At 38.1% G+C, this 13,518-nt stretch overlaps 1 protein-coding gene across 1 annotated transcript; it reads left to right on the top strand.

The window, feature by feature from the left end:
• Positions 1-12,003: 12,003 nt before the first annotated feature.
• Positions 12,004-13,113, top strand: LOC149271448 (forkhead box protein D3-like). The gene has a single exon (XM_089507415.1). The coding sequence runs from the start codon at positions 12,004-12,006 to the stop codon at positions 13,111-13,113; it is 1,110 nt and encodes a 369-aa protein (XP_089363541.1).
• Positions 13,114-13,518: the final 405 nt, after the last annotated feature.

Raw genomic sequence — 13,518 nt, 5'->3', positions numbered from 1 at the left:
ATACTAATTTAAATATAAGGTACGCCAACCTCTTTGAATTATATTGGAATCTAACCTCAGGCCTTGGGTTAAAACAATCCCCGATCTACCTCATCAATAAACCTTCCGGCCATCGCATTGCCCGACGGTCAAACGTTGTGACCTTAATCTCGCCGATACCAGCCGGGCACGTCTTGACTTCTTAATATCAGGACACGGTCGGAATGCGTAAGTCTCTAACGTTCCAGATTGCGATGATTGATAAGGTTTACCGGAGAATCACTGAATAGCTGCCAGTGGGAGTGATTGCGGTGGCTCCATTAAGTCCATTTTTATTCTAACAAACACATAGTACAGATGGCTTTTTCTTGGCAAAAATTAGGCCATCTGCAATATTTAGACTCTTACATGTTTAATTCAACACCTTTGAGAAAACTCGACCAGATATTGATGACTTTCCAGACTAACTGTGGTGGATGAGAGCCAAGACTCAAGAAGAGACGCACGACATGCCCGACCGAATGCGTCCGTACGATATTAGCTTAATTATATCCCTCAGAATTAACCGCGGATTGTTATTCCTTCTCTAAAATCACTTGTCCTCTAAATGGAGATCGCGGTAATCAGGTAAGATATTTTGTTTTTGGTGTTTGATTTTCCTTCATTTGCTCGCAGATGTCATCCAAAATTTGATCTAGGAAATTAAATGGCAGATTGCGAAGGGCAATTGGATAAATAACAAAAACACACCAAGCAAGATTTTTGGGTCTTACGAGGATTAAACGTGTGAATTTCCGACAAGTTGCACTTATTAGCCAGCGGTGCTCACCTGTGAAACCACAAAGTTTATTCCCATTGAGAACAATTTAAATATAATATTTTCACCATAAGGAAATTTTGGACTTAAAGAGGAACTTCCATCCAATTCTTTCATTCCTATTATCGGTTTGAAAACATAGTTTTCCCCATAATATAATGTTTTCAGGCAGCTGCGTATCAGCCGTTCTCGCTCTGTTATCTGATCCCCGATCTACTAGACAAACCCCCTGACTCCTTATCATACTGCCTGTGGGAAACCATAGAATAACTCAGTCTTAATAACCGAGCCAGAGTCTCTCGCTAACGAAAGTCTATGGAAAAATATTTCCAAAAACCCATGAATAGATACAGAATTGTAACTTGCCAATGGCGTTTTACACATTTATCCAAAAGAGCTCTAGGGGAAAAAGAGATCTTCGAAACACGGGGGGAATGAAAAGAAAAATCTCCCGCTGGGAACGCAGGTTTCAAAGTGAACTTCTTGTGAGTAAAACGGCCGTGGAAGTTAAATCCCCTTCTGGGTAAAGGATTTCGAGCGGCCTCGGGCCTCGTCCACCTCCAGCGGGGTTCCAATGCCTTGTAACACTCATGATGGGATTATTATGTCCACGGGATAGATGTTCACTTAAGACTTTGGTTAAGGTAAAGTAATCTGTTTTATTTCCCTATGTGTTACCTGGTGGCAGGATGACTTGGAATTCCAACGGGGTCTTTAAAGGGACCCTTTAATGTCTCAGAAGAATAGAATACTGTGAACATTAAAACGCATCCCTGAAACGGAAAAAGAAAATCATTTGAGGAGAAGCTGCAGCGCCAGAGCAGCCAATCAGTGGCAGGAAAGCCTTCCAGTTAAAATCGGTGGGAGCTCCTTCTGCGCATGCGCATAGTTTCTCGCTATACCCTTACGGAAATCTAAAGGGACCTCTGAGCTATCCAATGTTAATGCCACAGAGGACATGCGATCCATCAGTATCTTCCTTTCTCACCATGTTTTAATGTCATTGGTAAAATATTCCTAAGGGTCCATGTTTATAGAGGACAGTCCCTCTTTGGTCCTCAGATCCATGTGCCTCTCTTTCCTCCATTGTGCCCCTTTTCCTCCCTTGTGTTACGCTTTCCTCCATTATGCCTTTCTTTTTCACTCTGATTCCCCTCTTTCCTCTCTTGATCCCCCGCTTTCCTCTCTTGATTCCCCTCTTTCCTCCCTTTATTCCCCTCTTTCCCCCACTGCCCCTCTTTTCTGGGAGCTCAGAATATTTGCTGGCTATGAGGGTATCAGAATGGTTAACCTCAATCTGCTAAATTGATCATCTTGGTTTTTGGCCCCTTTAATCTTATTTTAAGATAAAATGAATGAAATAGATAAACTTTTTTTTACTATTAAGAAATCATTTACCTGACAAATAAAAAAAAAAAAGAAAAGAGAATTTCTGGAAATGTTACCAAAGAATAATAAAAAAATAAAGAAATGTAAAAACAAAATGTGAACTTTTAAGAAAAAAATCTCAATGCATACTGAAAAGTATCTTTCTTCATGTCCGTCGCACTTTCCAAAATTTGGTGAAGAAGAACAAAATATGTCTTATTATGTATTTTTCCGAACCGCTGTACAATAAGTAAACAGGGCATGACAATTTGGACGTACGAAGGCAAAAGGTAAGGAGGGCCCTGGTCTTAGAAACTTAAAATCTAAAAGATAAAATTACAGATTTTTTTCTGTATTTATTTATTTTTACTTTTTATAGGATAATAAGCGTTTTTAGGGATTGGAACTTAATCATCTATTAAAGCAGGAATCCATTTTTTATGTTCTGGACTCCACCATATAATTTATTTATTTATGTCTGCTTTTATTGTTGTCTATGTCTCTTTATATATATTTTTTTTACTTTATATGGCTAAAAAATGTATATTGAAGAAAAATATGTTATTATTTTGGGGTTTTCTTACAGGTACCAAATGCAAACCAAGTTTACTCTTCCTTTCCAGCAGAGGGAGCCCTGGATACCGCATTTCTATCCACATTTAAAAATCCTTTAATAAAGCATTATAAAGCTTGGAGTTGTTGGAACATTATTATTTATTGATTTATATAGCGCCGCCATATTCCGCAGAGCTGTACAACAGGTAAAAAGGACATATAGAGCGTCACTTAACAATTTGGATTTACAGAAAGAAAAAAGTGAGGAGGACCCTGCTCAAAGGAGCTTACAATCTAGAAGCCCAATGCAGCTTAAAACATCCTTTCCAAAAATTGTTTTGAAATACTAAAACTTTCATACACAACGGAGGGCAGTAAAGGTACGGAACTCACCGCCGAGAGAGGGGGGGGGGGGGTATCAGATACAGCGGATGCCTCCAAAAAGGGTAAAAGCGAAACGTGCAGGGGTAGGAATGACACAATAAACATTAATATTTTACAGCTTCTTGATCCAAGGAGAAATCTGATTGCCTTTTAGAGTCACAAAGCAATCCCCCCCCCGAGTGTCAAAAATTGCTTTTTTTGTCTTTTTTTTTAAAATCAAAATAGAAGGGTTGAACTTGATGGTCTTTTTTCAACCTAAGTTATAATTTTACTATAACTCTCATGTCAATAAATATAGGAAATTCAAGTTAATCGTCCTGGGCGTTACATAATATTTATTGTATATTTTTTGGGAAAAAAATATTTTAAAACGCGTGAGCTCGGACAGAAACATAGAACCTGCCGGCGGATCGGCCCCCATTCAGATCGTCCCTGTATAATGTATAGTTAAATCAGTGAGATGACTTTAAAGTGTTAAATGGATAGTTTCATGTCCCTGACAGACCTTTGAGTAGAATGCATGCTAAAGTAAAGTTAAAGTGTATGAGTAGCCCTAACCCTCTGTGAGCGCTCTAACATGCATTGCCTTAGGCGGAAGCTGCAGCTCATTGTGTGATGTCACTGACGCAGTAAGTTAACCTCATCTGATCCATGCATGTGGTTGGGATATATGATGTGTTTAAGCAGCTGTTCCCAAGAGATATGTTTTATGCTCCATACCCCGGCTGAGAGTTTGAGATATTTAAATGTGTATGAACCTTTTTTTTTTGCTTTAATTTATTGGTGTTTTTGGCTAAGGAAGTGTGAAGTGGGCTATGATCATGTAAACGGAAATACATTTGTGTGCTGATTTACCGAGGATACATAACAATAGAGTTTAGCAAGTGTGACCTTGGTGGTGTTTTTTTGTCACCTTTTCGTGTTAACCTTTTCTGCGCCAGGGAGATCCCGCAATGCACTGATCTGGCAATGAAGGGGTGGCTGCCATTTTTTTTTTAAATAATACTCAAGAAGGGTTTCACATTTGTTTCAATCTCCAGCCATGTTGGTTCTTAAAGAGACGTTCTAGCGCAAAGAATGCATATTAAGGTCGTTTGTAACTACTATCACATGCATTCTTCAACCTGTACCTTTAAGAGAAGCTACAGCTCCAGAGCTGCAGCTCAGCACCCCCCTCCTTGGCCACAATCAGTGGCAGGAAAATTAACGGGGGGGGGGGACTTTCCATGCATGCGCACAAGGGTCTCATTAGATCCCACTGGAAGGATTCTGAGCCAGCACTGGACCTGACTGGTGGTGGGTAGATCATGTGGGTGCAGGGATAAGGAGATGTAACCGGCAGAACGCCTCTCACGTAAGCCAGAAAGGCAGAATCCATACATGCATTTACAAGGGGGACCACATGAACATGTCAATGGACCACTCAGCTATCATATGCATTAAAGTGGCTGGAGTGTCCCTTTAAATGAACAGTTACACTCAGATCAGACTCCGCTGAGGCTTACCCACGGGTATAAATCTTATATGTAGACTCACTGAGAAGCAGACCCCATCCTGAGAGTTTGGGAATAAAACTCAGGTGTCAGATGTAAATAAGGTCTATTATACGGAACGCAGGGAGATTGGGAGAAGCCAGGATATGGCTCGAGGGGTCTACCTAACCTCTGCTGGAAACACACACTGATCTTTCTACTCCGAGCCGTGAGAACCCAACTCAAAATGCTCCTTGCCAATTAGTGGAACTTTTTGAAAGAATACCAATTTGACGATTTATGATGGCTACCATGCGGGACCACCAAACTTCACACGGCTCGGTTTACAGGAGACTTTATCGTAATAAGCGGAACCGGTTTGGGTTTATTGGGAAGGTTTTTAAATTTTGAATGAAAAAAAATATATAACAAGACACAAGACTTTGGGAAAGTGGATCAAATGGAAGAGTACATTTATATAAAGATTTTTACCGAAAAAAAAACCAAAATTAGTTCCTGTTTGGAGAGAAATTTTCTTCGGTGCAATTATTCAGTAAAAAATAATAGTGCTGCTTAGATATTATAATATCCAGACACCCCCCACCTATATTTCAATAGGGGCGCTCATGATATGTAGGTGTTGGTAATGTACAGTAAAATATACCTGGGTAGTATATATAGTGTATATTTATATTTAAAAAATTATATTGATGCAAAGTTTGGCAAGTGATCTTATCACCATAGCAACTACTAATAGGATACAATAGGAATCAACAAAACCATCACTGATTGCTATGGCGATAAGGCCACTTTTCTTTCTTTGCATTAGAATCAGATTTTTATACATAATTCCCAATATAAACCAGGTTAATATAGTATATATATATATATATATATATAGTATAGTATATAGTATATATATATATATATATATATATAGTATAAGCAGATTATTATACCAGTGTCCGAGTATCTATTTATCTATCTATCGATCTATCTATCTATATCTATCAATAATTTGTGTTGATATGTCCAGCCACCCCTGCTGGGAGGTCATGCCAGTTTGCTTCATATTAACTCATAAATAATAATGGGTAATATATGAAATTTGCTTTGACATCTAATTATGTAGATAATTTCATCCCAAAATGTAGAGGTGTAGTATGTAAATGTCAAGTCTGGCTGAGCATGATGAGAGTTTCAGTCCCCAGATCATGGGGTATGTTTTACTATATTTTGTATCTAATTCATTTTCCGTGGATACATTGTGTATCCAGATGTAACAGATAGCTGATTAACCTCTTCCATACCTGACAAAATTCATATTGGAACTTGATACACCAGTGATTGTCATTGAGTTTCCCCTCTGAGCAAAGTGACTTTTAACATTTGTATTGAAACAAAAAGCAAGATTAAGGGAAAAAACAAAGACCCCCCCCCAACAGAAATGGATCTTTCATATATATCTATATATATATGTGTATATATAGATAGATAGATAGATAGATAGATGATAGATAGATGATAGATAGATGATAGATAGATAGATAGATAGATAGATAGATAGATAGATAGATAGAGATAGATAGATAGATACAGAGATAGATAGATAGAGATAGATAGATAGATAGATAGATAGATGGATAGATAGATAGATAGATAGATAATTAACCATTTAAGTGTCAGGGGGTCCAATAACGAATGACACCCCTCAGGTTATACTCTATATGTCTGAGTAGGTGGTCTTTAATTAGTCTGATCATCTTTTGAAGCTCACTGTGTCCACTCCATCTTTCCCCAATGTGTCTTGGTACAGAAACACCCCCTTTACATCTTCTGTCTGAATGAAATCCCCCAGAAGCCTGTACAGGGATCTTTAATGAGCTAATCCTTTTACACGTGTCTGCGATGCAATCCTGCACACCAGGAGTGTGGTTACCATCAAATGCAGCACTCAGTTTGTGATAACCCTGGGATTTAAAAGGGGGGAGGTCAAAATTAACTGTAGAACATATGTAATAATGTCTGAAGTGTCAATACATTTAATATTATAACATGAAATACATTCTAATAGTTCTATTTATTATTAAAATAAATGATTTTATCTAGTAAAATATTCTTCTACAATAACAATGTAAGAATTACACTATACACACACACACACACACACATATATATATATATATATATATATATATATATATATATATACACACCTACCCAGCACACACATATGTTTATATAAATTTTAAGACAAAATGAATTAAATTGATTTTATATAGGGATTCATAATAGGTAGGGCTGTATGGTTGTGCTCAAAATCTCAGGTATTCTAGCTTTCTATTATGAATCCCACCTAGGGTGCATTCCTCTGCTCTCTATTATATATACACATACATATACATATATATATATATATATATATATATATATATATATATACATATATATATATATATATATATATATATATATATATCAAATAACAGATGGAATGTTATTTGATATTGACACCACTGGACTAAAACGGCTACAAGCTCTACTATATATATATATAGCGAGAAGAGGGATGCATCCTAGGTGGGATTCATATTAGAAAGCTAAAATACCTGATATTTTGAGCACAGCCCCACATCTGTACCCCCTTATGAACAGAGCATAGCATACGATTGGAGGGCTCTGCTTCACCCCTGATCTTCATCTATGAGCTCGGATCTTTAAAGGAGATGGATTCTGTAGCAGATGAGTCAGTCTGGAGGATCTGTTTCTCCCTGTCTGCCCTGTGAATGGGTTCTTATAAAAATAGGACAGATAAAAATGATCAGAATCATATTGTTTGACACAGTGATCCAGGATGATAAAGCAGCAGCTCCAAAGGGGGTGAATTATTTTTAAAAAAACTGTCCCTCAGATCCAAGATGCTAAAACTGTAGCCTTAAGGGATGTTAATGCAGCATCACACAGAAAAAAGGGACAGGCTCACCATGCAAGCTGCTGACTCCAAGAGTCCTTTCTCTCTCTCTGAATGCTAGGAACAATTTTCTAGAGAGAGGCTCATTTTGATTAAATCTGACATGCTGATAACTCCATGCTAATGTGAAATAATTAACATAATAGCCATAATTAAAGGCACACTAACAATGCCATAAATATATCACACAATTTTACTAGCTTTCAGCCCCTAACTGCTCTCTTATCGTTAATTAAACGTGTTGCCTTTCACAGAATGGGTGTTTAGACATTTCCAGGACAAATAAATCCAAAAAGAGCTTTTTTGGAAAGGTGGCTTCCATTTCCCCTGCCTTCTTAGCTAATGATCTGGATTCTAAAAACTTACCCTGTGCAGAACAGGTACTATTATTCAGCAAAGAACAGCATATTAAAGAAAGAGGGGGGTAATAAAAGCTCCCCTTACCCCCCCAAAAAAAGCCACAACAGAATGCCTCATCCTTCTAAGCCACCAAGGGTTAAAATATAACATTGTTGTTTATAAATATTATTATATTATTAATTCTAATTAAGTAACGTTCCATAATATCTTATTAATTTATGAATGAGAGCCACAATTTGATATGAATATATATATATATATATATATATATATATATATATATATATATATATATAATTAAGGGGTGGATGGTATGGATTTTGACTCCAGGTCAGATCAGGGATTAAATCACCATAGCAGTGAATAAAAATCAAAATAATGAAACATGATGGAGAAGGGAAAAAAGGGGATTAACCTGAATAAATGGGTCCCTTTTGTGACTGCTGCTATTGCACCTTTTCCTGTCAATTGTACAAACTGTTACTTAAAGTCCATTCACAGGCAGTCACTGATTGAGATAACTCATTAGGGAAAATAATAAGCTTACAAAAGATAAAAGAGGACATCTTTGATTCTCCTTTTTTCTTAAATCTCATTAGTCAGAGGACCAAATTGCCCTGCACCAGTCTGGATCTGATAATATTTATTCTGCTGTGTGATCATCTACAATTATAAAAGAATTACATATTATTATTTTTTGTTCTATGTTTTATTTATTATATTATTTCTCTTATGTTAATATTTTGTAATATATCATAGTGCAGTAACAACTGATTTAAGGAGGCTTTATTAGTAAAGAATATATGAAAAAAACCAATCCTGAATGTACTGAATGAAACACATATTATAGAATAAATTTGCATCATGTTCAAATTTGGTTGAAATAAGATATAAAAAAATGAAACATATGTATCAATTCTATCAGTGACTGTCATTATTGTAAAAGGGTTTCTCCTGGTTAAGCTGGGCACTTGTGATTGAAGATTTTGGGTTTAATAGCAAACAGCAATTAGGATCAAAGTGGATTTACTCCAATGTCAGATGCACACAGAACCCACTCTCACACGTGTAAGACTTCTAGCAATATTAGGCTATGCACATAATACACTATAGAACAATGCATGTAAACAATACAGTTATTTACAAATAATGAGCAAAATACAGAAAAAAATATATAATTCTGTAAAAAATATATAATTTAGACCAAAAGTGCACTTTCCAGATTTTTTAAATTTTTGTTCATGTAGGAGATGAGCCTTAAGCAAATAATTGTAGATTTTGGAGTGGTGTATGGTCTCTTACCCCCTTCTTGCACTTCCATTATATCAGATGGCGACATTGATTGAACATGAGATTAGCACAATGCAGGGCTAATCGACTTGAAACGTTTCTTTTCACACTAAGCACCATAATTAATGGTATGAATCAATTAATTTGACTTATATTGTGTTCACAAAAGCAGCAACAAACGAATCCTGGTTGGTCTTTTCAGATCCCATTAACAGGAACTAGCTCCCCTCAACATAAAAACAGAGAGACCCCCCCAATAACTGTCGCAGGTCTTCAAAGTTGCTCCTGTTTCCCTTCATGAGGTCTGTAGTCCAGATGTCAAAACAAAATTTAGGACAATTCCCTAAAAATGTAGGAGAAAACTGACAATTATTAAAATAAAAGGAAATCAGCGAGGTAATCAAATTTAATTTAATTGATAAATGGGTGGGGGAAAAGTTATTGCAGAGTTAAGTCCATTCTTTGCAATTCTACAAACTAAAATTCAAAGCTTCGATTTTCTATATATTCAGATATTCTGTAGGCTCCAGGATTTTTAGAATGCAAATATTTTTAATATTGATTGAGTAAACAGGTGAAAACAATATATCGATCGCTTTATGCAACACTTTTGTTTTGAGCGCAAACACAATTAATCTCAGACGGCACAATCTTAAATTAATGAAAAAATAACAGATTATATCAGTGTTACATTGATAAATAAATACTTGGGATCTAGCCAATAAAAAGGTCAAAAATCTGCTATATAATATATATAGCGCTTTATTTTTTTTATTTTTTTTTGGTATAGATCTTGCAAGATGGCAGAAAATAAAAAAAATAATAAAAAAAGGAAAAAATATACAAAATTAAAAAAATACATAAAAAAATACAAATTACGGTTTAAAAAAAAAAAACCCACTAACATTTCGTTAATCTGTTATATCTCACCTAGTATTTTTGCCTTGCATCTCACCCCTTTGAAGCCCTCAGCACCTTGCTCCTTCCGTCTTGTATGGAGCTCTCCCTTGCACCGCAGGCTTCACACTATAGGGTTTGTTTGAACGGAATAAACCTTGTCAGGGTTAGTAGGTTATTTAAAGAGTTTCCCCACCACATCGTAAAACTCATTGGCACTCCAGTGTGGGGGTGCTAATAGAGAGCTAGAAACGAAAAAATCGATCCATTTGTCAATTATGGATATTTTAATTAATACAAAACTAAGGAAAATAGAGCAGGCAGAATCCATTGGGAGGAGAAAAAGACATAAGTAAATAATAATAAATAAATTACAAATATATATATAAAAATAAAAAATATAATAAAATAACAAAAAAAAAAGAGTTATAAAATAAATGATGTAACAAAATTAATTAAATAATAATATATGAAAGAAAATTACCGTAATCATAAATGTCATGAGTGCATGCACTGTATGTATGTGTCTCAACACAGGTTAACAGCATGAGAAACAATGTAACGAAATGTGTATTAGTTCTGTAAATACCCTCCATTTAAAAGCCCTGCACTCAATGTTTTCTTAAGGGTAATAGGTTGGGGTTCAACAAAAGACAGCAGAACAATTACTCAGTTAAAGCTCCATTTCCGATTTGTGGAAGAAAAAGAAATGGAGATTTTGGAGCAAAAACAGAAGGGAAAAAACCTGTTTTCCTCCCCAAATAACCCAGAACCAGCTCAGCTCACAGTCTCATTTCCTAGGCTTTCACATGCAAAGGCTGCAATCATTGAGTCTTTTACACCTCTGCACAGCTAAGTAAATGGCTTCTGATTTAAAATTCCCCCTTTTTGTAAATTTCTTTTATTTCTCACAGCACCAATTTAATAGATTTACCAATAGCTTCTTTATTTTTTCTGATTGATCTAAATCCCCCCACCCCCGGCAGAGGCAGAAACTGGGTGACATTGTGTGTTCCCAGTAGAACATTCTGTAGGTAACATTGTATCACTGATGGTAAATTCAGAACCTCTTGAGGATTTGGATCCATCACACCAGCCCATCACTGGGGTTTGGTGACGGTGTGTGTGTGTGTGTATGTGTAGTTGGGGGTGATTGTTATTGTCCTGTGTCTGCTGCTGTCATTCTAAGGGGTTCTTACACCCCACACAATAAAATCCACACAATGCATAGTGGCACACAGCCCCTGATGTGTCTCAGGCAATAGGGAGGCTGTGTGATTGCAAGCACAGACAGGATAATAGTGTCTGGAAGCCCTAGGTTTGCCAGCCCTTCTGCTAGTGGGAAGCCAGCCTGATACTTGCCTCTGATGATAGGTAGGTACACTGCTTGTGTTGTCTCTTTGTTGACAATTTCATGAAACAACTTGAGGACTGCATGGTTTAGCAAGAGAGGCAAGGGGTAGGAAAAGGAGGAGGGGGTGGAGGGGTGGAGGGGGAGGCAGAGGGTGGCCTGACATCACAAAGTCACATGACGCCCCTGCTAGTATATCTTTAACTGGAAAGTAATCTATCAGACAGTCTTTGAAAGGAGGACTTTAAAAGTGGCTCTTGCTAACCCTCTTTGCCAGCCACTGGGCACCTTGGACACACACACCTCCCCAAAACAAACCCCACAAAAATCCTGAAGGGAGGGGGGACAGTGCGTGAAGCAAGCAGGAGATCACCAGTTTAAATGCAAAGGATTTTCAATCCAGGGTGGACTTTTCTGCAAAGTTGAGGGTCCTGGATTTCCCAAGTGCACAGACCACGAGGATACTCTGTCTCCAGAAGAAGGTTTATTTGCATTTTTTAGTCCATTTTTGAACCGTTTCAACATTCAGCCTCTTTGGACAGCCTAGCCCACAGCTGTGATGACCCTTTCTGGCAGTAGCTGTGCTAGCACCATGTCCGGCCACACTGTCCTAAGCGCTGAAGATGTGGACATTGATGTGGTGGGAGAAGATGAACCGCTGGAGAAGGACAGTGACTGTGAAAGCCACCAAGAGAACATGGATGAGGTTGAGGATCTGGTTGTGGGGAAGGAGCTTTCTAGGAGTCCTTCAGACAGTGCCAACGAGACAGAGGGCAAAGGAGACCTCCAGGAGGGCAGCAACGCAGGGGCAATCCACAAGCCCAAAAGCAGCCTGGTGAAGCCCCCCTACTCCTACATCGCCCTGATCACCATGGCCATCCTGCAGAGCCCCCAGAAGAAGCTCACACTGAGTGGCATCTGTGAATTCATCAGCAATCGCTTCCCCTACTACAGGGAGAAGTTCCCCGCCTGGCAGAACTCCATCAGACACAACCTCTCCCTCAATGACTGCTTTGTGAAGATCCCCAGGGAACCAGGCAACCCTGGCAAGGGTAACTACTGGACCCTGGACCCACAGTCCGAAGATATGTTTGACAACGGGAGCTTCCTAAGGAGGAGGAAAAGGTTTAAAAGGCACCAACCGGACAACCTGAGGGAACAGACTGCACTCATGATGCAGAGTTTTGGGGCTTACAGCCTGGCCAGCCCCTATGGACGCCCCTATGGGCTTCACCCCGCGGCTTACCATCACCATGCTGCTTTACAGTACCCCTATATCCCACCAGTGGGGCCCATGCTTCCACCAGCTGTCCCCCTTTTGCCTTCCAGTGAACTCAGCAGAAAAGCCTTCAGCTCCCAGCTCAGTCCTAGCCTCCAATTGCAACTAAATAGTCTGAGCACAGCAGCCTCCATCATCAAGTCTGAACCAAGCAGCAGACCTTCATTCAGCATAGAGAACATTATTGGGGTATCAGCTGCCTCCTCTACAGGGGCCCAGACTTTCCTGAGGCCCCCAGTGACAGTGCAATCAGCTCTCATGAGCCACCAACCCCTGTCCCTCTCCAGGAGTGCAGCAGCCATCACCCCAATCCTAAGTGTACCCACAAACCTTATATCAGGACAATTTTTACCTACAGCTGCCACAGTAGCCAAATGGCCAGCACAATGATCTGGGAGAACACGGACTCACCTAATCCCCCCCCCCCCCCCCCTATAACCCCACAACAGAACTGAAGGACTCTGAAATTTATTATAAAACTGTACAAAACTGGAATGCTTTCTGTACAGGTAAAAAAAAATCACAAAAAATATAACACGACTGTTTGTACATATTTGTATTTGACAAAAATATGATCAATTTTACTTTCTGGGTTTTTATTTTTTTAAGAAAATTGTAGAACAGAGCACTGAGCTTTTTTTTGAAGGTTCACTCTCTTTATGACTAATGTACAAAAAGGAAAAGGTAATTTTAAATAGTACATTTTTTCAAGAAAAAGAAAAAAAATGCAGTCATTCTATTAAAAAGTCTGTTTATATATGAATGGATATATATGTATTCTAAATGTTAATTCCT

This window comes from Sceloporus occidentalis, unplaced genomic scaffold, assembly GCF_023333645.1.
Source record: "Sceloporus occidentalis isolate IW3139 unplaced genomic scaffold, rSceOcc1.0.p SCAF_512, whole genome shotgun sequence".
Taxonomy (NCBI): Eukaryota; Metazoa; Chordata; class Lepidosauria; order Squamata; family Phrynosomatidae; genus Sceloporus; species Sceloporus occidentalis.
This window is presented reverse-complemented; position numbering and strand designations above follow the sequence as displayed.